The sequence below is a fragment of the Notolepis coatsorum genome (assembly GCF_963971535.1).
Source record: "Notolepis coatsorum genome assembly, chromosome: 7".
Lineage (NCBI taxonomy): Eukaryota > Metazoa > Chordata > Actinopteri > Aulopiformes > Paralepididae > Notolepis > Notolepis coatsorum.
The window spans coordinates 90,049,768-90,077,116 of NC_140171.1; the positions used below are offsets into that span (position 1 = coordinate 90,049,768).

General features: G+C 43.7%; 1 protein-coding gene and 1 long non-coding RNA gene across 2 annotated transcripts in view; both read right to left on the bottom strand.

The window, feature by feature from the left end:
- LOC311231314 (EGF-containing fibulin-like extracellular matrix protein 1) overlaps positions 1–4,399 on the bottom strand; it is a 274,116-nt gene extending 269,717 nt beyond the window's left edge. The window contains exons 1-2 of the mRNA XM_084317859.1: positions 4,310–4,399; positions 541–640 (exon numbers count right to left, since the gene is read on the bottom strand). Coding sequence (XP_084173985.1) covers positions 541–640; positions 4,310–4,311 — 102 coding nt within the window. The 5' untranslated portion in view covers positions 4,312–4,399. The remainder of the gene's footprint in view (positions 1–540; positions 641–4,309) is intronic.
- Positions 4,400–13,347: 8,948 nt separating this feature from the next.
- LOC311232481 overlaps positions 13,348–27,349 on the bottom strand; it is a 61,989-nt gene continuing 47,987 nt past the window's right edge. The window contains exon 2 of the long non-coding RNA XR_014619956.1: positions 13,348–15,812. This is a non-coding gene — a long non-coding RNA (uncharacterized lncRNA). The remainder of the gene's footprint in view (positions 15,813–27,349) is intronic.

A 27,349-nucleotide genomic window follows, 5' to 3' on the forward strand; every position in this document is an offset into this window, starting at 1 on the left:
AATTGATACACATTAGGCTGAGGACCCCCACATTGATACACATCAGGTTGTGGACCCCTAAATTGACACATTAGGTTGCAGACCCCCAAATTGACACATTAGGCTGCAGACCCCAAATTGATACCAATCAGGCTGAGGACCCCCGTTGTCTCAGAGACCCCCATCTGGGAAGATTTTTGTTGGTTTTAAGATTATGCCATCTTTGAATTGGAGGCTAGCCCTAACTGTAACAATTTAAAGGTCCTTTTCAACACGTTAAGTAGGTCTTTCAGGTCCCCTGGAAGATGACGCTAAGTCCATAACTGTCTGTTAGCTGAGGAGATAACTGTGAGACTGTTCAAACTAGTCACTCGTATACAGTATTCTCTCATTAGGCGAATTTTACATACATTCATCACTCATTTGGTAAATGGTGCATTTTATATATTAATTTGTCAGAAACACATCAACTCATTCATTCATTCATTCCCTCCAGTGTAATCTCCAGTGTAATACGTGTGAATGTTGGTGTGGTACCGAGCGGGTCAGACTGACACATACCGAGTAAGTGATGGGTTCCTCCCCCTCTGCTTGAGGCTGTGACAGGCCCATGTTGACCACCACACACAGACACAGGGACACCTGCAGCATTTTGAAACTCCTAAAGAAGGACACAAGCTATGAGAAAGCCAGCAATACTGAGTCACGCAAATATTTAACTGAACATTATGGCACAACCATAAGGCATCAGCACAAATGTTACTAGTGTTTATGACAAATGTTATTAGTGTATGACACATGTTATAGTGTTTATGACAAATGTTACTAGTGCACATGACAAATGTTATAGTGTTTATGACAAATGTTACTAGTGAATATGACAACTGGTACTAGTGAATGACAAATGGCACTAGTGTATGACAAATGTTACTGATGTACAGTATATGGCAAATGTGACTAGTGCATGACAAATGTTACTAGTGTATGACAAATGTTACTAGTGTTTATGACAAATGTTACTAGTGTTTATGACAAATGTTACTAGTGTATGACAAATGTTACTAGTGTACAGTATATGACAATTGTTACTAGTGTATATGACAAATGTTACTAGTAGTGTATATGACGAATGTTACTGGTGAATATGACAACTGGTACTAGTGTATGACAAATGTTACTAGTGTTTATGACAAATGTTACTAGTGTATATGACAAATGTTACTAGTGTTTATGACAAATGTTACTAGTGTGTATGACAATTGTTACTACAGTATATAACAATTGTTACTACTGTATATGACAAATATTACTAGTGTTTATGACAAATGTTACTAGTGTATATGAAAATGTTTACTAGTGTATATGACAAATGTTACTAGTGTATGACAAATGTTACTAGTGTTTATGACAAATGTTACTAGTGTATACAAATGTTACTAATGTATTATGACAAATGTTATTAGTGTATGACACATGTTATAGTGTTTATGACAAATGTGACTAGTGCACATGACAAATGTTACTAGTGCACATGACAAATGTTATAGTGTTTCTGACAAATGTTACTAGTGAATATGACAACTGTTACTAGTGAATGACAAATGGCACTAGTGTATGACAAATGTTACTAGTGTATATGACAAATGTTACTAGTGTATGACAAATGTTACTAGTGTATATGACAAATGTTACTAGTGTATATGACAAATGTTACTAGTGTTTATGACAAATGTTACTAGTGTTTATGACAATTGTTACTACTGTATATGACAAATGTTACTAGTGTATATGATGAAAGTTACTAGTGTACAGTATATGACAATTGTTACTAGTGTATATGACAATTGTTACTAGTGTATATGACAAATGTTACTAGTGTATATGATGAATGTTGTAGTGTATATGACAATTGTTACTAGTGTATATGACAAATGTTACTTACTAGTGTATATGACGAATGTTACTAGTGTATGACAAATGTTACTGATGTACAGTATATGACAAATGTTACTAGTGTATGACAAATGGCACTAGTGTATGACAAATGTTACTGATGTACAGTATATGACAAATGTTACTAGTGTATGACAAATGTTACTAGTGTATATGACAAATGTTACTAGTGTTTATTATTTTTTTTATCCACTTTTTCTCCCCATTTTCTATTTTTCTCCCATCCCAATTTCGTATTGTCCAATTCTTCCCTCCCCTGTCTTGAACGTTGCTAGACTACGCCTCCCACTGGTCGGTTGTAGTGAGGACAGAAGCCTTGCATCACGTGTCCCCTCCGGTACACGAGGAGGCAGCCTGTCGCATCTTTTCACCGCAGCAGCTCGAACTCTCAGTGGCGATGAGTAACGCGTGGGAGGCTCACGCTGCCCCCGCTACTTCCTGCTTCCACCGCACCGGCGTCACCAAACCGACCTGTAGGAGTCGCTGTCCACAACGTCCAATCGCCACCCACCGGCTCTCCCACCCTCTAACACTTGCCAATTGTGTTATTATGAACGACCGGCCAGCCGGTAGCAACGCCGAGAGCTGGGCTCGAACCCAGCGTCTCCTGTGTTAGTGGCGAGCGCCTTGCCCACTGCGCCAATCAGCCGCCCACAAATGTTACTAGTGTTTATGACAAATGTTACTAGTGTATGACAAATGTTACTAGTGTACAGTATATGACAATTGTTACTAGTGTATATGACAAATGTTACTAGTGTATATGACGAATGTTACTAGTAGTAGTGAATATGACAACTGGTACTAGTGTATGACAAATGTTACTAGTGTTTATGACAAATGTTACTAATGTACAGTATATGGCAAATGTGACTAGTGCATGACACATGTTACTAGTGTATATGACGAATGTTACTAGTGTATATGACAAATGTTACTAGTGTGTATGACAATTGTTACTACTGTATATGACAATTGTTACTACTGTATATGACAAATATTACTAGTGGTTATGACAAATGTTACTAGTATATGACAATTGTTACTAGTGTATATGACAAATATTACTAGTGTATATGACGAATGTTACTAGTGAATATGACAACTGGTACTAGTGTATGGCAAATGTTACTAGTGTTTATGACAAATGTTACAAATGTACAGTATATGGCAAATGTTACTAGTGTGTATGACAATTGTTACTACTGTATATGAACATTGTTACTAGTGTATAGTATACAAATGTTACTAGTGTATTATGACAAATGTTACTAGTGTATGACAAATGTTACTAGTGTATATGACAAATGTTACTAGTGTATATTACTTTCCATGAGACCTCTTCTTCACTTTATAAACCAATTTCACAATTGAATAAGGACTAAGGTAGGGGATGGCTATTCGAGATTCTCAAAACAAGATTGATTGATTGATTGATTGAAAATTGTATTACAGATTGCAGAATGGGTACAATACAGTACGGCTCAATACACACAATTGTTAAGGGGATGCAGACCAGAGAAAGACTTTTGTCTGGTTTACAACAGGGTCCCCCATTTTCAATTCATCGTAACATTAAATGACATACACGACACATGCAGATCTGAGATATACAGTATGTTACATCCAGACATTTGACATACAAGAGATATACAATACAGTACTGTTTATTTACAGGCAGAGTTTCTAAAAGAGAATATAGTTGAGGGGGAAGAAACTGACATTGGAGATCTAGTGTCTAGTAACTGACCTTTAATGAAGTGAAAATAATCATACATTCAGAGGAGCTAAAATGGTCGGATTAAACAGCAGGACAATTAGTAAACAATTAGACGATAAATGTTTCGCATGTGTTTTGCTTTGTAAAGTAATGTAATTCCACTGTGTTTATGTTTTATACTGCTCTTGTCACGGTCGACTCCCGCCCATGGGGACCACAGATGTAAATTCGCCTAATAGCCATTTCTGGTGCAATATAATTAGTTGTGCATGTAATAAATACATCTCCATTGAGCGACGCCTCATTTGTCACGACTCGGTGATGCACATGTATAGTGTGCTGAGGACATTCCTGTCGCCTGCACGTTCCACACTTCTGTCTAAAATGTTACGTGTGTATGACTGTGATTAACCCAGATATACGACCAAACATCTCATTGATGCGTAGTTTATAGCCCCAAACGGGGTAACCAAAATACAGCGTCAGACTCCGGCTGAATTCATAATGTTAACAGCGCCTCAATAAGAAAATCTCGAGGTAACCCCAATTATATTGCATTTATTCCTTTGCTGAACTGGCAAGACAGAGAGCCGTATAATAAGAATAATGAATGTACATGACCCGCTGGGGTCTTCTTTCTTTGCTAAGGTAACTTACATGGTCGCTGTCTGTTCGGAGGCGCCGGGGTGGCCGTGGTTGCAGACGCGTCTCGGTGCAAGAGTCGGTGACTTTGTATAAACTTTTATCGCCGCGGGGGAAACGGTTAAGGAGGTGGCGCTCTTCCACGGGTTATCCCGAACATCATTGTTCTATTTACATAGTGTAGTGGCTTAACTTCAATGGGGCCAGGCTGTACTGAGTGCGGTGCCCCCTCTACTGGTTATAATCATCGCGTGCCAGTGTTCATGTGTGTGGATTTCGTTCCGATACATTTAGGTCAGAAACACTTTATTTTAATATGATATGATTTCTAAAACCTGTTGCCTATTGGCTATTGTATGTTCGTTTTGACCGCAATAATCCTATCACACAGGTTTTAGAATAATTTATTTCTCTATTTGTAGCAGTCTGGAAAATATGGTATATTATTCAGAACTGCTGACTGTGTTTATATCCCTTTTTGTACACAAAGACATTCTAACTAGTGTCATTGATTCACACGAACAACGACACAAACGTCCCTGTCTGAAGAGCATTGTAATACGGATTATGAATTACAGTATTGATTCATATTCTACAGTGCGTCTCCCCTTGTGACTGGCAGGCGGGACCAGCAGGGGGCAGTAGCAGGCAGAGAGTGGCGGAGAGAGCTGAGAGATGATAAAAGGAGGAGCCCAGCGGAAGCCGTTCTCTTCGGCAGTGAACTTGACAACGAGAAGTCACGTCTAACGGGGGGGCTCGGGATAGCCCCGTTGCTGACGTTATGCCGGAGTGCCCCGTGGAACAGTGACGGGTGATAGGAAGTACTGGCTAGTGGATACGATATCCTAGCAGTACCAGTGTTATGATATTACGAACATTAAGTGCAGAGTCGGGCACTAAGAGTCGAGTTATACCTAGTTACAGTGAGCGGTATAAGTAGCGTGCGGCTAAGGTTCACAGTAGCATTGCTCGTGTTATACCTAGTTACAGTGACGGTATAGTCTGCGTGCCAGAGACGTACGGGACATCCAAGCAGTCTGCCCGGGCGTCAACAGCTGTCTGCACCGGAGAGCAGCAGCACACCCTGCCCCAGGCTGCCTGCAAGACACGGGGAGTTCTTTACCACCAGCAGAGTTCGCCCAGCACCAGCTCAGCCAGCACTGCCTCTCTGCTATAGCTCCGCCTTTTAGCACCTGCGGCGCGAGTGTTCGACGCCATCTTGCCACCAGGACGGTGGTGGAGCGGCGCGGCCGCCATTTTGGTAGAGTAAACATTAGGGCTTCGGCGCCCAGGATCCTATCGTACATTACACAGTGTGTTGCAGCCTACGGGCGAAGCTGGTGTTTGCTAACCACAGTGCATAGGGGTACCCCATAAACAGTACATGCCGGCATTAGCATAGGGCTTTTGTTTTGGTAATTGTGGGCCCACACTTTGGTTTTATTTCCTTTCCTTTGAGCGTGATACAATGTGTGTGTATTAATATTTTCCCATTCAATTAACCCTTCCCTGGGGGGGGAAGTTACAGACCTGGTGCATTATAATTAAAGCCTTTTGAGGTATTATTCTGGCCGTATAATTAAAGCCTGTTGAGGTATTATACAGGGTGAAGACCCAGACGTGGGTGATGAGTCAAGCACAGTGAAGTATATTATCCCGGATAGTAACCCAGAGGTGGGTGCATAATATACGTGTTTATGAGGTATTGAGTTGAACAGCAGGGGCTATAGTAGGACTTCAGCCCAATTGGCCAGTAGTATTAAATAATTGTAACTGAACAGTACAATTAACATAAAGACTTGAATGGGGTTCTGTGTGCGTGTCCATTCCTGTGCCCTGCATTAACTCTTTTGGTGTGGGTAACGTATATATATGGTTAACCCCTTCCTACCCAACTCTCCCCTTTTCAGTGGAAGGTTTCTAGGGTCATTAAGGGAGGGTACTGCTTGCGGGGGGAACTCAGAGTATTTGATTACAATTCAGTCACGAGGTGTGGGAGGGTCTAAGGAGCGACTGGGAGGAGTGGGAGCGTGTTGGGGAGTACTGCTGACCGCCCTGCGACAGGGAAGGAAGACCAGAGTACCAGACCAGGTTGGTAAATCCCGGGCCCCATCCACTCACACTACCAGCCTCCAGTCGACGCCCCAGGCCCAAAGACGAGGGTGCAGCCAGACAGAGTTCTGCTGTGTCCAGCTACCTCCTGACTGCCAGCAACCGTTCCCACGAAGCAGGGATAATCCACCCTGCTACATTTGGCGTCACGAACAGGATCAACATCCTAACTTACTCCCTTGACCGAGACCCGTAGAGAGACCCACGATGTCAAAGAAGGAGACCCCCGCCGCGCAAGAGATGGCGGCGAAGTTTGAGCAACTGCAGGAGCAGTGTCAGACTCAGGCAGCACTGCTAAAGCAGCAAGCCGCAGCGATGAAGGAGTTGACTGACCAGGCCCTCCGCACTCAGGCGGCCCTACAGGAGCTACGAGAGGGCCAGGCCGCCGCCACCTTGATACAGAAAGGGGAGGCCTACCACGCGCAGGAGAAGGAGGCGGAGTTAGAGGACCTGCAGGCGGAGTGTCGGAGGCAGGCGGCACTACTGGCGCTGGACACCGAGATAAAGAAAGAGGAGGCCGAACGCATGGAGGAACTGACCGCACAGGTGAAGGCCCTGACGAACAGAACCCACACACTCGCCGGTCTCCTGGACCGACAGGCGCTGGTCCTGGAAAAGACCCAAGCCGCTCTCGACCGGGACGGCCGCGAACCCCGCACCGGCCCCTCTACTGTGTACGTCCAACGGGACCGAAAGTGCAGCGAGTTCGGAGGGGGAAAAGAGAGAGGAGGGCCGCTGGTGGAGGACTGGATCCAGGACATGAAAGCGCATTTCCGGATCAGCAGAGTGCCCGGTGACGAACAGGCAGAGTTCATACAACAGCATCTAAAAGGCGAGGCTAAACGGACGGTGCGCTTCGTGCTAGAAGGGACCGCCCCGGAGCCGGACGCCGTGTTCCGAGTGCTGCAGGAGACGTACGGAGATAAGACCTCGGTCAGTGCCCGCCTGAGAGAGTTCCTCGACTGCCGACAAAGAGAGGGCGAGACCGTGAGGGAGTTTGCTTACGATCTACAAGAGCAGATGCGCCGCATACAGGGCCGAGAACCCCAACGAGTCGCGGATCCTGCCGCCCGGCTGCAGGAGCAGTTTGTGGTAGGCCTGAAGGATGGGATGCTGCGACGGGAAATGAAGAGGTCCGTAAAGGAGAACGGGGGGCGGACGTTTTTCGAATTGATGATGGCGGCGATAGACTGGTCCGAAGAGGAGATGGTCCTTCCCCCCACAGGGGGTGCCGGCAGGGGCATGATACGCGGCGTCACCGTGAAGAGATGCGAGCCACCTCTGGACATAGCCGCGCTACAGGAGCGAGACACGACCCCGAGAGGCTTCGCCGGAAGCCGACGGAGGGGAGACGGGCCCTCTACCCCGCGCAGACTACCCCGCCGGAGCGAGGATGGGAGACTGATCTGCTACACCTGTCAACAGCCGGGCCATATTGGCCGCGAGTGCCCTCGCGCGAGGGGAGAACCACGCCCGACGGAAGCACCGGGCGGTGCGGTTTCCCCCCCACAAGTACAGGACGCCACCCACACAGCAGCAGGCGGGTCGTCCGACCTGGCGACCGCCAGACCATGGTCTGAGGGGGGAGGTGTGGTAGCGTGCCGTAGTATTTGTAGGATTCGATACCACTGCGGCCGCTCCGACGGAAGCGCTGGCGCCCGGCCGCACAGCCCGATGCGGTCAGAACCGGAGGCTGGACCCAAGAGACAGAACTATTACGGAGGCTTCCGACCAAGGAGTTTCCCCCGCCCCAGGCTGGTGCGAGACCGAGAGGAGAACAAGGGGAACAGGTCAGAAAGAGGTCAAGGGGGCGAGGCCGGCCAGGACCAGGGGCCTCGTCGGCGCCGCTACCGCCACAACTTCAACTACCGCCGCAGACGCTCGCCGGCCGGTGACAAGCCGGGCCCAGAGGGCGGCGATGGAAACGTCAAGAGGACGTCAGTGTTCACGGTTCGTCCCGAAAGAGGGGGCCCCGAAAGGACCGTGCAGAGAGATCAGAGCAAGATCTGCTCCTTCCCGGCCTCCGACCCGGAAGAGCGGACGAGAGCTCCCCGAAGGACCTTGAGGAGAGCGCGGAGCTCATCCGAAGCAGACGTGGGTGGTGCCTTCGTTTACCCTCGAAAACCGCACCCTAGGGCGTGTAACCCACCCAGGGTCCCGCGGGTCGTCGCTGAAGCAGCGCCGAACGAGGGAGGAGAGGTAGAGTTGGTCCCCTCAGGGGAGAGCGGCGAGGACGGCGGAGACCGGGGCGAGGAGGGCGCCGCGAGCGGCCCCTCAGAGGCCTCGGAGGGCGAAGCCGTGGCCGAGGACCTGCCAACCGAGACGGAGGAATCTGACATGGAAGTCAACAGCGAAGGTTATGTAAGGATCTCGGCGGAAGAAGTTCGGGCTCTCTTGCTTCGGGCTGCGGGGGGTCGAGCGGGCCCCATCCGTGCTCGCCGGAGCCCCGAGAAGCGGATCAATCCGTCGGAGCACCAGTGGTCGGCGACAGGACTACGTGCTCAAGAGTGTGTGAAACTGTTAGCATAATGTGTGATTGTCGATCTATGCGGGAAACTGTTGGTCTCAGGACCGTTGTCATACATGCGTGGTTTTGTTGTTAACTTGCAGAGGACTTAGCAAGTTCAAAGTGGGGGGAAATGTAGCAGTCTGGAAAATATGGTATATTATTCAGAACTGCTGACTGTGTTTATATCCCTTTTTGTACACAAAGACATTCTAACTAGTGTCATTGATTCACACGAACAACGACACAAACGTCCCTGTCTGAAGAGCATTGTAATACGGATTATGAATTACAGTATTGATTCATATTCTACAGTGCGTCTCCCCTTGTGACTGGCAGGCGGGACCAGCAGGGGGCAGTAGCAGGCAGAGAGTGGCGGAGAGAGCTGAGAGATGATAAAAGGAGGAGCCCAGCGGAAGCCGTTCTCTTCGGCAGTGAACTTGACAACGAGAAGTCACGTCTAACGGGGGGGCTCGGGATAGCCCCGTTGCTGACGTTATGCCGGAGTGCCCCGTGGAACAGTGACGGGTGATAGGAAGTACTGGCTAGTGGATACGATATCCTAGCAGTACCAGTGTTATGATATTACGAACATTAAGTGCAGAGTCGGGCACTAAGAGTCGAGTTATACCTAGTTACAGTGAGCGGTATAAGTAGCGTGCGGCTAAGGTTCACAGTAGCATTGCTCGTGTTATACCTAGTTACAGTGACGGTATAGTCTGCGTGCCAGAGACGTACGGGACATCCAAGCAGTCTGCCCGGGCGTCAACAGCTGTCTGCACCGGAGAGCAGCAGCACACCCTGCCCCAGGCTGCCTGCAAGACACGGGGAGTTCTTTACCACCAGCAGAGTTCGCCCAGCACCAGCTCAGCCAGCACTGCCTCTCTGCTATAGCTCCGCCTTTTAGCACCTGCGGCGCGAGTGTTCGACGCCATCTTGCCACCAGGACGGTGGTGGAGCGGCGCGGCCGCCATTTTGGTAGAGTAAACATTAGGGCTTCGGCGCCCAGGATCCTATCGTACATTACACAGTGTGTTGCAGCCTACGGGCGAAGCTGGTGTTTGCTAACCACAGTGCATAGGGGTACCCCATAAACAGTACATGCCGGCATTAGCATAGGGCTTTTGTTTTGGTAATTGTGGGCCCACACTTTGGTTTTATTTCCTTTCCTTTGAGCGTGATACAATGTGTGTGTATTAATATTTTCCCATTCAATTAACCCTTCCCTGGGGGGGGGAAGTTACAGACCTGGTGCATTATAATTAAAGCCTTTTGAGGTATTATTCTGGCCGTATAATTAAAGCCTGTTGAGGTATTATACAGGGTGAAGACCCAGACGTGGGTGATGAGTCAAGCACAGTGAAGTATATTATCCCGGATAGTAACCCAGAGGTGGGTGCATAATATACGTGTTTATGAGGTATTGAGTTGAACAGCAGGGGCTATAGTAGGACTTCAGCCCAATTGGCCAGTAGTATTAAATAATTGTAACTGAACAGTACAATTAACATAAAGACTTGAATGGGGTTCTGTGTGCGTGTCCATTCCTGTGCCCTGCATTAACTCTTTTGGTGTGGGTAACGTATATATATGGTTAACCCCTTCCTACCCAACTCTCCCCTTTTCAGTGGAAGGTTTCTAGGGTCATTAAGGGAGGGTACTGCTTGCGGGGGGAACTCAGAGTATTTGATTACAATTCAGTCACGAGGTGTGGGAGGGTCTAAGGAGCGACTGGGAGGAGTGGGAGCGTGTTGGGGAGTACTGCTGACCGCCCTGCGACAGGGAAGGAAGACCAGAGTACCAGACCAGGTTGGTAAATCCCGGGCCCCATCCACTCACACTACCAGCCTCCAGTCGACGCCCCAGGCCCAAAGACGAGGGTGCAGCCAGACAGAGTTCTGCTGTGTCCAGCTACCTCCTGACTGCCAGCAACCGTTCCCACGAAGCAGGGATAATCCACCCTGCTACATATTGTTCGATAATTGTGTGCGTGTGTGACGTGACCGACCACATTCATTTTTCTAATGTCCAATAAAATAAGAATCAAAACATGATAGAAAGTCCAATTGGATTCTTAAATGTATATTTATCTTAGAATCCAATAAGAACGGTCCTATGGTTGGTTCCAATACATGTTTGAAAGTCTAACAGGATTCTTAAATGATTATTTCTATTGGAGTACAATAAGAAAGATTATTTAGTTCTAATCTAATCTGTTATGTCTTTGTTTCACTTATTGCCTTATGGTACCATTTTACTTTCACTTTGTCTGTCTATTCTATGCCTTTATACATGTCTAATCTCACCTGCACTACTGTAATCTGTTTAATTTATTATTGTATTATTTATTTGTTCCATTGTGTAAATACAGTACATACACTACATACATTTGCACTCTGGTTTGGTGTAATTTTCTTGTACTGTACTTTAGCTATATAATGACAATACATTTTAATCAAATCTAATAAATCTGTGGTTGAACAGGCTACAGTACAGCATCAGCTCATCATACACCGTTTATGATGCAGTATTGTAGTCTAGTCACTAAATCTCGAGTCCCCAGTGTTCAAGTCCGAGTCACCAAAGAAGAGCCCGAGTTGATTCAAGTCCCCATTACCCTAGTCCAAGTCATCAAAGTTGAGTCCACTCCAGTCAAAGAGCTGACATACAAAAAAAGACATTATAAACATACATGACACAGCGGTCACCAGTCACCACCAGAATTAAATAATGTTACGGTATTAATATAGCCATCAATATCTTGTGTCAAATGATTAGGGCTTATTAAAAAATATTAAAGTCAGAGTCCTCATCTGCACCTTCCGAGTCCAAGTCCAAGTCAGAGTCATCACCAGTTCTCAAGTCCAAGTCGAGTCACGAGTCCTGAAAACCAGTCCAGGACTCGGACTCGAGTCAGTCTTGGACTTACTACAACACTGTCATGATGTGTTTGGACCTCATCTTCTTCTCTGCCACAGCCTGAAGTTATCCATGAAATCCATCCGACACTTTCTCGGTCTCAATAACTCTCGCACACAAGCAGAGATAGGAGACAGCCATGATGCAACAGGCCATTATGACATCAGCTTCCTGTGCTCTATGACACCTGACCTGCATTCTGATAATACGCTCAAGCTCTAAAATGTACATTTATATATATATCACGTAAAAATAAGTTGAATGAAAGAAGTCATAAGCTGTTATTTAAAAGATACAAAATATGTTCAATTATTTATTCATGTTCACATATTTACAAAGGAAAGGGACAAAAACAGTTGTCCATTCTGTTTGTTATTTTAGGTTTGTAAGAGATTTAGTTGTATCATATATGATATTGAGGAAGGGGCAGGACTAGATAAGCATTTGCTTCCTTCTGCTCCTTCTCAAACTCATTTGTTGATAATGAAGAATGTAAGATTAAATTTTTTCTTTAGTTTATCGTTTTTTATTGTGTTCTTTATATGGTTGATTGTACGAGATAAAATAGCTGACGACCAGGTTGAAGGCTTACCACACTAACACATCATCTCCTTCCAGGATATATTAAGTGTATCCGATTTCTCCAGGCTACATACCCACTATTTGCATGGGATGTTCAGTATGTGATTTCAGTTTCAGTTTATCTATTTACTTTTTACCCAGGGACAGTGCACATTAATCAACATCTTCAGTTTCCACATAAATTTAAATGTGCCAGAATTAGCTAATAAGCTAGTTTTCATTAGTTTCCTCTCTGTGTGTTCAGTAGAAAGCTATCTGGCTGCACGTTAGCCTAGCTTAGCACAATGAATGGAAGCAGACATGGCCGGTTAGCCTAGGCATTGTCCAACTAACACCTCTCCCGAAGGCTAACCGGCACTGTCCGCTTCCATTCATTGTGCTAAGCTAGGCTAACGTGCAGCCAGATAGCTTTCTACTGAACACGCAGAGGAAACTGGTATCTATATTCTTGTCTCTCTCTGGAGGGGACGATAAGCTAATTTCCCAAAATGTTAGCATGTTCCTTTAAGCTATTGTTGGGACAAACGGAAGGGATTCCTCTACAGTATGCAAAAGAGATTTGTATGAATAGCCAACTGGAAGGACCAACGTCTGAAGTATGGCGTGGACGGTTGCTTCATGGTCGTTTCAATCCCACAAGTCTTTGCTCCAGGTTATTTTCAGTGTCGTTTCTGGTTCCAGGGCAGCAAGGACAACCCTAGCTGGCCATACCTTGTGCCCTGAAAGGCTTTAAAAGACAACGAGGGGCACCACGGTGGCGCACCACGTAGCTGCACTCGCAGTGTAATCGCAGCATCCGGGGTTTGAATCCGGCCCGGGGACCTATGGTTCTGCAGCATGTCCTCCCCATCTTCACAACATTCCAACATTCCTCTCTGCCTGGCCTATCTATGATAAAAGCTGTAAAAAAAAAAAAAAAAGACAACGAGAAGCATTCCTACAAAAAATAGTCTTTAATTAGTTACAACCATCCCTTGGCAGGTACATTGAACAAATTAACACACCCGATTAAATCAAGGCTTGGTTGATCAACTAATCAAGAGCAGCTGCATCAATTAACTCCTGACAAACAAGACGTGTCCAGTTAGTTTCAAGGTTTGAAATGAATGTAGCGCTGAATTATTGTGATGCATGAATAGTGAAATATAGACAAACCAGTCTACAAACTTGCTCAACAATTTACAATAACATTTACAATAGGCGGCCGGGTAGCGCAGCGGACTAAGCGTCTGTCTACCAGCGCAGAGACACTGGTATCAAATCCGGCTGTCAGCGGTGCCTCCGGCTTGGCTGGTCATCATACTGACACAATTGGCAGTGGCAGCGGGGTGGGAAGCCGGTGGGTGGTATCCTGGTCGTTGTAAACAGCGACTCCTACAGGTCGGTCAGGGCGCCTGCACAGCAAGGGAAGGAACTGGTGAAGGTAGTGTGATCCTCCCACGCGTTACACTTCACCAATGAGAGTCTGTGCTGTCAGGTGAAAAGAGGCTGCTGGCTGTCTCCTATGTATCGGAGGAAGCATGTGAGACTTCAGGGCTCCCTATACCGGAAAGTATGGGGCAAATGCACGCACCTACCAGGAAGGGGAGGGGGGAATTGGCATAACGACTAAATTGGGTGGGAGAAAAATAGGAGAAAAAGTAGATTAAAAAAATTACATTTACAATAAAACTGTAAACAGTCAAAGTTAACCGTCTGTAGTGTGGTAGTGAATGGTTAACCTTCAGTATTGTGGTAGTGAAGGGGTTAAAAGCTTTGCACTATGGGTAATATCTCAATCAGCAAAGGCCTTTGTCTACCATAGCCAATCATACACTCAGGATGGCACAGTAAATGTGTAGTAAAACTACACTTCCATCGCTAAATAGTGCCTCATTCCTCAACATATCTTTAATTAATTTGGTGCAGCAAACCTAGACAACGTCACCAACTAGGAACCAGGTGCTTCATTAGTGACGGCAGCAAGGACACCCGACACCTGGCCGGCCTCAGCCCCCGAGTCAAGACAGCGACGTTGTGGATCCGATTGGCCGTAAATACATTTTGGGACTCTTCCCCCACCTTTGATTAAATGTTTTGTACTGTGACAACTCTACTCTCCGGTACGACACCTGTGCTCGTAGAAGCCTGAAGAGTGGTGGAATGTCCCCCCACAAATTCCACAACTGTATGGACTCTCCCCCGTATGAATTCCCATGTGATTGTGTAGAGTTTCACTTTGAACACATCCCTTCCTAAATGTTCTCACGTCGGTATGAATTCTCATGTTATTGTGTAGCGTTTCACTTTGAACACATCCCTTCCTAAATGTTCTCACATCGGTATGAGTTCTCATGTGATTCTGCAGTGTTTCACTTCGGCTAAATCTTTTCCCACAAATGGTACAACCGAATGGTTTCTCCCCGGTATGGATTCTCATGTGATTCTGCACATGCTGAGTCTGACGAAATCCTCTCCCGCAAACTGGGCAATTAAAGGGCCTCTCCCCGGTGTGAACTCGCTCATGCCTTTCCAGGTCTGTAAAGTAAGTAAATCTTTTACCGCAAACTTTACATTTCCTGTGAACATTAAAATGAAGTTTCAAGCTCTCCGTTGACTCGAAATGTTTACCACATAAACCGCAATTACATGGATGGGATTTACCGGTGACATGTGCCATTAAAGAACGCTTGTTCGGGAAATAATTTCTACACACTTTACAACCAAGATATGCTTGACTCTGATTTGATGATTTCAGTTCAGGGAACGATTCACCAGGTACCTTGAACTTGTTGCTAATAGACAAGCTTTGTCCTTTGACTTTCTGCATCTTCTTTGATCTCCAACTGTTTGAACCTGACTGAGGTTCTCTAGTCTCCTTCCAAGCATCACAGTCTTCAGTCTCAGTTGTATAACGATAACAGTCTGAAGAGAGGAGCTGGCCAGCAGGAGTCTGCTCTGTGTCAACAGCTGGATCTAAGTTACTGTCTGGTTCTGATACTCCCCAGACCTCTCCATCAGGTTCTGTTTCCATGTGTTCAGTTGAGGTGCTGGGTCGATCACTAGCTTGTTCTAAGTTTCTGTCTGCCTCTCCATCAGGTTCTGTTTTCATGTGTTGAGTTGAGGTGCTGGGTAGACGGGCACCCAACCCGACATCCTCAGTCTGGGTTTGGTTAAACCATGAGGACTCAGGATTCTCTTCATGTTCACTCTTCACAGGGACAGGAGTGAATCGTACATTTATGATATCAGCCTCCTCCACCTCCTGAAGCTGCTCTCCCTCCTGACTGGTCCAGAGTTCCTCCTGTTCCTCTTTAAACTGTGGAGACTCTGGCTGCTCCTGGTCCAGACTGAGGCTCCTCTGATGCTGGTGCTGCTCAGGAGGAATCTCCTCTTCACAGACGAGGAGCTGCAGATGCTCTAGAGGGAAGTGAAAAAGTTTAGTTGATAAGGTTAAGGGGAAAGGTCAACCACCACACAACATTTTATAAAGGCTCTCTTGCGTTCAAGACAAGTTCAGGTTTGAAGCAGTTAACTAACTCATATAACTAGATTCACATTCGTAACCATAGTTATACACCATTAGTGGGGGGGGGGGGGGGGGGGGGGAGAAAATGGGGGACCCTGATGTAAACAAGACGAAAGTCTTTCTCTGGTCCGCATCCCCTTAACAATTGTGTGTATTGAGTTGTACTGTACTGTACCCATTCTGCAATCTGTTAATTAAAATGTTCAATCAATCAATGGTTCGTTCACAATACTAAGCAAGATCGGGCTGCTCAAGACCACCAAGACACACTTTTCTGATAGCCTTGCCCCAAGCCTAACCATAACCTGTTAAGCCCTAGAATATAAATTATGATTTTTCTTTGCATCTTTGATGGTGAATAACACCATGCTAAAAATGACAAAGACATGAAAAACTGCCACTGAGCTCGTTCAGCACCTTCTTGAGATCACGTGTACAAGAAATATAAACAAATGAATAAAGGGAAGATGATTAAACAGAATGTTTTGTAGATACAGTACTGAATTCTGCCATCTGGACACATGTAACTTGAAATATTATTATAGAATATAGAATATCAGGCCTATGATCGAAGGTCGTTTCTGAAATACAAGTTGGAGTAGAATTCTTTGAATGTCGCGTTTATTTTTTCAGGCTCTGTAACAAGTACTTGTTGTGCTCTAATGGTAGTTATATCTGCAAATTTTGCATTAACTCTTAATCGCATAGCTAATAGGTGACTTGGTTTAGAACCTTGAGAGGACTGCTGTTGTCTTGTGCTACGTATTTGTATTTCCGATTGTTGTCTGTATATGGCATTAATCTTCGATCTTCGATCAAAACAAAATGGACAAATATCTTAATCAAATTAATCTCCCTAAACTTTCAGAGGATGACGCTAAACAGTTAGAAACACCGATCACACTAGAGGAACTCAAGAAGGCCATATCCGAAATGCAAAGTGGTAAGGCTCCTGGAAGAGACGGTATCCCACCAGAAATGTATCTCTCTTGTTGGGACATAATTGGACCCTTATTACTAAATATGATTTTATACTCAGTCAAGGAGGGGAACTTCCATAAGAACGACAATATTGCACTCATAACAGTCCTCCTTAAAAAAGACAAAGACCCCACCGAGTGCGGTAGTTATAGACCCTTAAGCCTCCTCGGAACCGATATCAAACTGTACTCTAAGGTATTAGCCATCAGATTACAAAAGCATATGACGTCTTTAGTTCATCCGGACCAAACTGGCTTCATAAGAGGCCGCTTGATCACTGATAACATAAGACGATTACTGCACGTACTAGATGCTGACAAGGACGACACCATACCTAAGGCGATGCTGTCCCTGGATGCAATGAAAGCTTTTGACAGGCTGGAATGGTCGTATCTATGGGCAGTATTAGAAAGGATGGGGTTAGGTAAAGGTTTCATTGATATGATTAAAGTAGTATACAAAGACCCATCGGCCATGATTACAACAGGTATAATCACCTCCGGAATCTTTCCGGTATCACGCTCAGCTAGACAGGGTTGCCCTCTTAGTCCCGGACTATTCGATCTATCATTAGAGCCTTTAGCACAATATATAAGACAATCCCAATCCATAGAACCAATCGTAATCAAGGGCACACAACATAAAATTTGTTTATATGCGGACGACGTAATACTGTTCATGCAAAACCCCAACACCACATTGCCTCATCTGCTCAAGTTGATTGAGGACTTGAGATTTATCGGGATTTAAGATAAATTGGCCGAAGTCGGCTTTCCTTCCACTTAACGCCCCTGCAAAAAAATATATAACCCTCCCAGAAGAGATACCTATGGTAAAATACTTTAGATGTTTGGGAGTGGAAATATTCCCCACCATAAGACAAACGGTGAAGCACAATTACATAAAAATCCAAAACAAAATCAAAGACGACCTTGATAGGTGGTCAAAACTTAAAAACTCAGTACAGGCACGGATATCAATAGTTAAGATGGACATACTACCTAGAATCAACTTCTTCAGCTCAATGCTACCGTTACCCCCTCCAGAGGGTTACTGGAAAAAATTACACTCCTCCACATACAAATTTATTTGGAATAACAAACCACCGCAAAAAGATCCACCGCACAGAGAAACAAAGCAGACGGTGGTATGGCATTTCCAGATTTTTTCCACTATTTTAAGGCATACACTTTAAGACCATTGACAACATGGTTTGAGCCCCAAGCATTAGTATCCTGGAGAAATTTTGAAGAAAATATAGTAGCCCCACATAGACTGAAGGACATAGCATACACTAAATTATCAATTAAGCAATGCGAACGAAAATTTGGCCCCATAATTACTCATGCGATCCAGGGCTCTACAGTGCGACCAAATTGCTCGCATATGCCCCTAAAAATATTTGTATGCGAACCGTAAAAATCAATTACGCGCACGCTGTGCGAATACAGATTATAGCCTCTCTCGTCTTTTTTTTCCTCCGCTGCGAGATCGTTAAAAAACTACAAGTCCCACATTGCACTCAAGCCAACGGTCCAATCACAGTAGAGTGAAGTGACTGGCTTCATGGGAAATAAAGCAAATGACCAATCGGAAGCTCTCATTTAGCTTGTTTACTTCCTGAAACTCCGCGATCAGGGCTCTCGTTTTCCGAGACACCAACTTATTATAGTCTCTCTCTTACCAATAGCAATAGATTTTAGAACACCTAGATTTATCGATAGCAATAGTAATATAACGTTAATGCAACAAAACGAATGCCTTGCTTTGTTAATCATAAGGTTGATGCAGTAGCGTATGTCGGTGTGTTGGCTGTAACGGACATGACAATAACATAACGTGTACACATTAAAATTGCGATAATCTATTCTAACATTTTCAAATCGATGCAGTTGAATTTCCCCCTTAGGATCGATGCATTGTTACACCCCTACACCAAAGTCACTGGCCCACTGTGTATCTGTGTGTATAATAACTTGGCTAGCGTTATCAACAGCAGAGGTGGGCAATGGGTCCAGCTGCAGCGCCGGAGTGCAAGCGATGTGATGTAATTGGCAGACTCGACTGTCAATCAATGGTCTACCTGACACGCAAACTCAAACAATGTTTCTGTACTGGAGGTGTGATTGATTGATTGATTGAAAACTTTATTAACAGATTGCAGAATGGGTACAATACAGTACAGCTCAATACACACAATTGTTAAGGGGATGCAGACCAGAGAAAGACTTTCGTCTTGTTTACATCAGGGTCCCCCATTTTCAATTAATCAGGAAAGTGTACAGTAGGAAAGTGTACAGTATTTCAATAGGCAACCCTGAAAGGATTATTTTTCTAGAAGAGCAACACAGCCAAAACATAAGCATTGTATGCATAAAAGGGGCTAAAGTTAAGTGACTGAACCTTTTGTAGCAGTAATTTGATTTGATAGTTTATTTGATAGGGACAGCACATGTTAATGAACATCAAGTACAAAATACAAAATGTAAACATGCAGGGTTGTAGCAAGAGCTAATTTACACACATGCACGCACAGTACAAATATACATTTATTTTTGAAAAAAAAATAAACTCTGTTACTTGAAATATTTTCACTGTGCTCCTAAATATTTTTGGGTGCTCCTAAATTTCTTTGTGTGCTCCTAAATTTTTTCATTTAGGAGCACCTGTGCCCCTAGTGAAAAAGGTTAGCGTAGAGCCCTGCGATCCGGATATGGCGTGAAACACAAAAAATATTCTAACCCACATAAATGGCATAATCATACTCCCTTATTCAATAACAATGCACTCTTGATTGGAAAACGACCTATAAGATTCCTTATATGGGAAAAGCAAGGCATACACTCATTAGGTGATGTTTTTAACAAACAGGGTTTTTGTAGTTATGAAGAAATACGAATTTTTTTTTATCTCACCGAGTCCACAATTTTTTTTACGCACAGTTATTGTTATGTTTGAAGTCTCACGGTGTTCCATTAAAGATACCAATTGAACACCACAGATACCACAAATTCTTCTATGAAAGAGAGACATCGAGAGGTTTTGTTTCAGATTTTTATCATCAATTACTAACGTCCTCGTATGAAACCCTCCACCTAGACTCCGTCTGGAGGAGGGATATACCAGACCTGGAAAGTGATTTTGATTGGCAAGAAGCCTGGGCAAATGTTCGATTTAAATCAAGGAACCCGGACCATCAACAAATAAATCTTAACTATATTCACAGGACATACTTGACTCCTATAAGACTGAAAAAAATTGGTCTTAAACAAGACTCAAAATGCTCCTTATGTACAAATGGGGACGAGGGGACATTTATGCACATGTACTGGGACTGCCCACCAGTTAAGATATTCTGGAAAGAGGTGACCCAGCAATTATCAAATCTCTTAACTCTGAATATACCTGTACACCCCTCTGTATTACTGCTGAATGATGTTTTTGAGTGTGCAGTACATCCACAGCTAAAGAGATTGGTTTTATCGGGTATCACAGTGGCTAAAAAGCTGATAGCATCACGATGGTTCCAACCGGAAAAAATGTGCCGAAAGGTCTGGATTATTACATATCTCGATGTGCTTTATCAAGAAATATCCACACAGCAAAAATTTTGGGTCTCAATGAATCCAAAATGACAATGTGGTTAGAAGTGGTGGAGAAAATAAAAGCTAGCATATAATGGTAGTGTCTGGTTAGGAGCATGGGATAATGGATGGATTATCCAATGGGGGGTCCGGGAGGGGGGGGGGTACGAGCTGCTAGAGCTATGTGTGTAGGGTATTAGATAGCAGGCATTGGGGGTATATCCTGTATAAGACATTTAACTATATGGTGATTTCATTGGATGTGCACTGTTAATAATGCTTGTATATCTTATCGTGTGTTGTCATGTTTGTTTATATGTTTGTTTAAAAAATAATAAAAAAATAAAATACAAAAAAATAAATATCAGGCCTATAAATGACCTTATTATAGCCAAGTTGCACATCTATGGATCGGCAAGAACCGTGAATGAAATCTATTGTGGAGACTGGTCCACCATTTTGAATCGGATTGCAACACGGATTTTTGCTAAACGTTCACAGAAAGGTAGATAAACTAACTGCGTTCTAATTTATGCCAATAACGTTCAGTTTTGTGGTAGATAATCCTGAAAAATAAGATAAATAAAAAAAAATCATCCACAAGTCATTTGATTGACAGTAGCTGGCTTGAGCTGGGTAGTGTCGTTTTTCGAACGAGGTCTCATTGAAAGACCTGAGTGTCCTTCATGATAATGACTACAACAAAATGGCGGCTCGCATTTATTTCCGTCGAAATTCGCTAGCTTATGAATACAATTCCTAAACTGATATTTCACTAATAACACTTTAGCCTAATCCTATTGGTAAACAAACTTATTGTTGAAAATATACAATTTGACTGCTTTTTTGACAGGATTAGGGTCTTTACTCTTGGCTACATTTGGGGGGGAAAACACAACATTAATCCATACAATCTGTACATGGATTTATGACACGATGTCATCTGTGGTCCGCCGACGGAACGCTCGGGCTAAAGAGGTTATTAAACAGACAACATTATATCACCATTTTTGCATGTGTATTTTACCGCCTGGTACACTCTAGTGGAGAGCTGGAACATGAATCCAAGTCTGTAAACTGTTAAACTACTTCCGGGTCAGCGTGATGTGTTGCTTTCTAGTTTAAGATTAAAGTAGTTTGGCGTCTTAATCTGCATTTAGAAGTTGTAACCTAAGTTACGCCTCTACTTCCTCAGGCGCCTAAGGAAGTTCCAAGTCAGTCAGAAGATCCTTAGGAACTTCTACTCATGTACAATCGAGAGCATCCTGACTGGCAACATCACCTCCTGGTTTGGGAATAGCACTGCACAAGACCGTAGCAGACTACAAAGAGTGACACGTTCAGCCGAACGCACAATTGGAGGGGGGCTTCCCACCCTCCAGAACATTTACAACAAGCGGTGCAGGGGGAAGGCTAAGAGAATCATCAAGGACTCCAGCCACCCGAACAACTGCGTCTTTGAACTGCTGCGATCAGGCAAGCGATACCGGAGTCTTAAGGCGAGCACAGAAAGACTCAGCAGAAGCTTCTATCCCCAGGCCATCAGGCTGCTCAACGAACAATAAACACTATGCAACAACCATCAAATGCACACAGCACACACTCACTTTAAACAAACAACTCACTGCAGCACCCACTTTACACACTTTAGAACACCTAAACACACTTTACACTTTATATTTATTGGTAAAGGATTTGCACTACAACTCGTACACCTTACTGTAAATTGTACCTAAATTGTACCTCATCCCATTTCCGCTCTGCACTATATAGTATTGTATATTAGTACATTGCATAGTATATTGTATATTGTATGGTAACTCAGTTACTTCTATTCTGCATCGAACATTGTACATATGTCTATTAGGCTTGGGCGGTATGACGGTATTACAATATACCGGGGTATTTAGAAATACCGACTGTATTGAAAATCAATACCGTCCGCCACCGTCAAAATCACAGATGCGCTTCAGCTTCTATTACAGTAAACTGAGTTTTGAGTGTAGTGCACACACGCGCCAGCAGAGGGCGAGACCAGTCTAGTGGAGCGAGTGGGTCACAGCGGTGTTCACGTTTTACGGTAATGTTGCGACAGTGCTGTGAAAATACCGTAAAGCGTTGTGACGAGAGTTGATGTGTGTTGTTGTGGAGTGGTGCGCTGGTGGAGCAAGCAAATACTCTGTCTCTTATTATATGTGAACTAAAGAGTACAAGGTTTACACAACAGCCCCCACCCGCCTTTTTATTGTATTTGTATCGTCCTGTACTATCCGCTGTCAGCTGTTTATCTCTCTCTGTGAGATACTGAGCTTGATTAGATAGCGTTAGCTCACGCTAACTAGCGTTAGCTCTGCGGCTAATCTTAGATTACCCTGAACTAAATCAATGACTAGGTTATAAAGCATTCGAGTCGTTTTCACTGCACATAGAAGTAGCCAAACAACGGGAGCATTTCGGGAGCATATGACCAAAACTCATGCAATTTCGAGCCCTTAACGAATCAAATAGTCTGCCAAGGCTAGATGCTAACGCAGTAACGCTAACGGTGCAGGCTTCTGACTACCAATCTGAGAGCTGACGATGATTTGTTTACTTGGTAACACGCGTTGCCACCTAGGGATGGGTACCGAAATCGGTACTTTTGAGGTACCGAACCGAAACATGTCGGTACTACCGGGTATCGAATCAAGTGAGAAAAAAAAAATAAAAATTTAACTTTTTTCTTTTCATGTCAACGTACACACGCACAATATATGCTTACCTAGGATTTGACTTGATTCAACAACAAAGCAGTCGGAGCAATGGCAAGCCGAAAACTGTCGAAATTGTAGTTATTTGAAGTTTGGATTTTTTTTTTTTACGACTGAGGTAGGTAGGTAAATTAAATTTCTTGAGACTAAAGTACCGAAAAAAGGTACCGTTGGGTACCGGTATCGATTCAAATGTGAAAGGTACCCATCCCTATTGCCACCCCCCCCCCCCCCCCCCCCCCGCGCTGATGAAAATGAAAGTCATACCGTGAAATACCGTGCACCGGGGTATGATGTGATAAAGGTATAACGGTGTGAAAAAAAGGATACCGCCCAAGCCTAATGTCTATACTGAACACTGTGACCTCTATTTTTACTTCTATTTTACATGCTATACTATTTTATTTCATACTTATCTTGTCTAACACAGTCTCTGGAGCGTGTTAGAATAATTTTGTATAAAGGTATTCTGTACTTCTGTATGACAACTATTAAAGAAACTTGAAGTAACTGGATGATTTGTATATTTACCGTTTCATTTTCGGAGGGAAATTTTGTATTTGTGATGAGACCAGCTTGTGCATGCGTCAGAAGTGTTACTTTCGGCTCGTCAGTAAACGCAACTCAGCGCTCCGTCAGAGCCTTTTCTTTTTCTCAAGTCGAAATCTCACAGCTGGCTAATAATATTACATCGGATTTATATAGCGCTTTTCCAAATGGTCAAAGACGCTAACGGTATGTTTTTGTAAAACAAATGTATTTTATTCACCAGGTTTATCATTTGTATGCAGATTACATGTCACTATATGCAGATTACATGTCGCCAATCATTGCCGGTCTAAACCACATTTCATGGGTGCATGAGGAAGGATAATAACGATAATCTAGCATTGATTTCAGGAAGATTCGATAATCAGGCGAAAAATTACAACGTGATAAGTGGATTCCACTAAAACGCTGTTTTCGCGTCTTTTTCCTGGGATTACTCAGAAGCACCCAAACTATATTCATATTCAAAACAGTATAAAACGGAAATGTACGGATGAAAAATGTATCTGTTTTTTGCACGTTGACCAGAAACAACTCACTGAGAATCGACAGTGTTATTAGACCCATAGCTATAATATAAAATATAGGTTTAGCTCTACAAACAATGTGAGCGTTTACATGGGGTTAATGGGCGGCAAGGCCAAATGCACTTCCCGGAAGGGGCGTGGCACCCAATGTGTTAATTCTGTTCATATTTCATTTGATTTTATTCTACAATATTTATTTTATTATCTGTCCGTTAGTCTGTCCGGTAATGTCGCACCGAAAACGACCAAAGAAAATTCCTTGTATGTGAAAACTACTTGGCAATAAAGACCTTTCTGATTCTGATCAGCCATCCTCACACACTGAGAAGAGCTTCTAATCATGACAACATCATATCTGCTCCTGGTTTGATATATTTTTGTCATGACAACATCATATCTGCTTGGTTTGTTATATCTTTGTCGTGACAACATCATATCTGCTCCTGGTTTGTTATATCTTTGTCGTGACAACATCATATCGGCTTGGTTTGTTATATCTTTGTCATGACAACATCATATCTGCTCGGTTCAAGTTTCTTTATTAGTTGTCATACAGAAGTACAGAATACTTTTATACAAAATGCTTCTTTCTGTTACGCTCCAGAGACTGTGCTAGGCAAAAATATATATATAAGTATAAAATAAGTATAGCAAGTATAAAATAGAAGTCAAGTACGTAGACAAATCTTTCAGTATATACATTATACAATGCTCAATGTAGAGTAGAAGTAACTGAGTTACCATACAATATACTATACAGTGCAAATGATGAGGTACAATTTACAGTAAGGTGTAATGAGGTATGGGTTGTAGTGCAAATTCTTTACCAATAAATATAAAGTGTGCTTAGGTGATCTAAAGTGGTTAAAGTGGGTGCTGCAGTGAGTTGTATGTTTAAAGTGAGTGTGTGCGTGTGGATGTGAGTGCATTTGATGGTTGTTACATATTGTTATTGTTCGTTGAGCATCCTGATGGCCTGGGGATAGAAGCTTCTTCTGAGTCTCTCTGTGCTTGCCATGAGACTCCGGTATCGCTTGCCTGACCGCAGCAGTTCAAAGAGGCAGTTGTTTGGGTGGCTCTTAGCCTTGCCCATGCATTGTACCGGATCTCCTCTCTGGTAAACAAGAATACCCTGAAGACTCTGGCAGGAGCACTCATTCAAGGGTACTATGACTATGCGTGCACCTCATGGTACCAAAGCACCTCAAAGGCGCTTAAAACAAAATTACAAACATCACAAAACAAACTGGTCAGACTACTACTTGACCTGAACCCCAGAACCCACCTCACCCCTGCCCACTTTGCCAACCTAGGATGGCTTAGAGTAGACGACAGAGTACAGCAACTTGCAATGGGCCTGGTCTACAAGATACACTATACGACCGGGGTGCCCATGTACATGTCAAAATACTTCCCAAAGGTCAGTGAATACCACAACCACTACACCAGAGGAAGCTCAACAAATCATGTTAAACCCAGATTCGGCTCAAACAAGGGACTAAACACGTTTCGCAATTATGCCACAACAATGTGGAACGCCCTACCCAAAGCTGTAAAGGAATGTGAATCCCTGCCCACATTCAAAACCGCCCTTAAAGAGCACCTACGGGAGGCTGCAATTCGAAACTGGCCACCGTAAATGCCCAAAACCCCCACCACCTCCTAATAGACAGTCTCCTCCCCGCCGTATGTATATTTCCCTCCCACCCACCCACCCCCTCCTAATGTACAGTCCCCTCCCCATCATATGTATATACTCTGTCAGGATCTAGGGGAAACAGTACTGTATATTTGAATACCGCCTATGTCACAAATGTATCAGTACTAAATACCTATATGTCCCTATGCCATAAATGTCATGTATGTTGTGTATGTCATAAATGTCTATATGAATTGAAAATGGGGGACCCTGATGGAAACAAGACAAACGTCTTTCTCAGGTCTGCATCCCCTTAACAATTGTATGTATTGAGCCGTACTGTATTGTACCCATTCTGCAATCTGTTAAATAAAGTTTTCATTCATTCATTCATTCATTCATTCATTCATTCATTCACCGCTTGTTGTAAATGCCCTGGAGAGTGGGAAGCCCCCCTCCAATTGTGTGTTCGGCTGAACGGGCCACTCTCTGTAGTCTGCTACGGTCTTGTGCGGTGCTATTCGCAAACCAGGAGGTGATATTGCCAGTCAGGATGCTCTCTATTGTGCATGAGTAGAAGTTCTTAAGGATCTTCTGACTGACTTGGAACTTCCTTAGGCGCCTGAGGAAGTAGAGGCGTTGCCGTGCCTTCTTCACAACACTGTCAATGTGTGTGGTCTAAGGCTGGGCGATATAACGATAACGATAAATATCGCGATATATTTTAATAATCGATATCGAATATCGAAATTAAAAAAAAATCGATTTTTTTTTTTTTTTTACCTGCAACAGGGCAGTTTTAAAACCAGAGACAGTGGACAGACTTGTCTTTCTTGCCTGCAACTTAAAGTAATGGCTTTGCTTGTCCAAATGACAATACTGACAAAATTCAGATTTCTTTTTCTCTTGTCCATTTATTTTGTTTGCTTTCTAATTTAAAATACATTTTGAAACCGTCTGTACACAGTAGGCTATGTGTGCTAGCAGAACTAGACTCCAGTCACGAGTCACAGTGCACATGTGCGGTGGTTTGTCCACCAAAAAAGCGCCAAAAGATCGAAAATAAACTAGCAGAGCCAGAACTGTTCAACTCCTCTGGAGCCACAGCCAGCAGAGAAGCCGGTTTACTTTAGCTTTTAAACCAGCTGCAGCCTGAGAACTGGAGTGTGAGGGGATGTAACACTAAAGATGGCGGCAATGACAAAGAATTGCTGCAAAATAAACATAAATCTGTTATTAAAAAAAAAAAAAAAAAAAAAAAAAAATTATACTTATAACAATTCGATAATTATCGATATCGAGAAATAAAATAAAATTATCATATCGTTATCGCGATATGATTTTTTTCCATATCGCCCAGCCCTAGTGTGGTCCATGTCAAGTCCTCGGATATGTGGA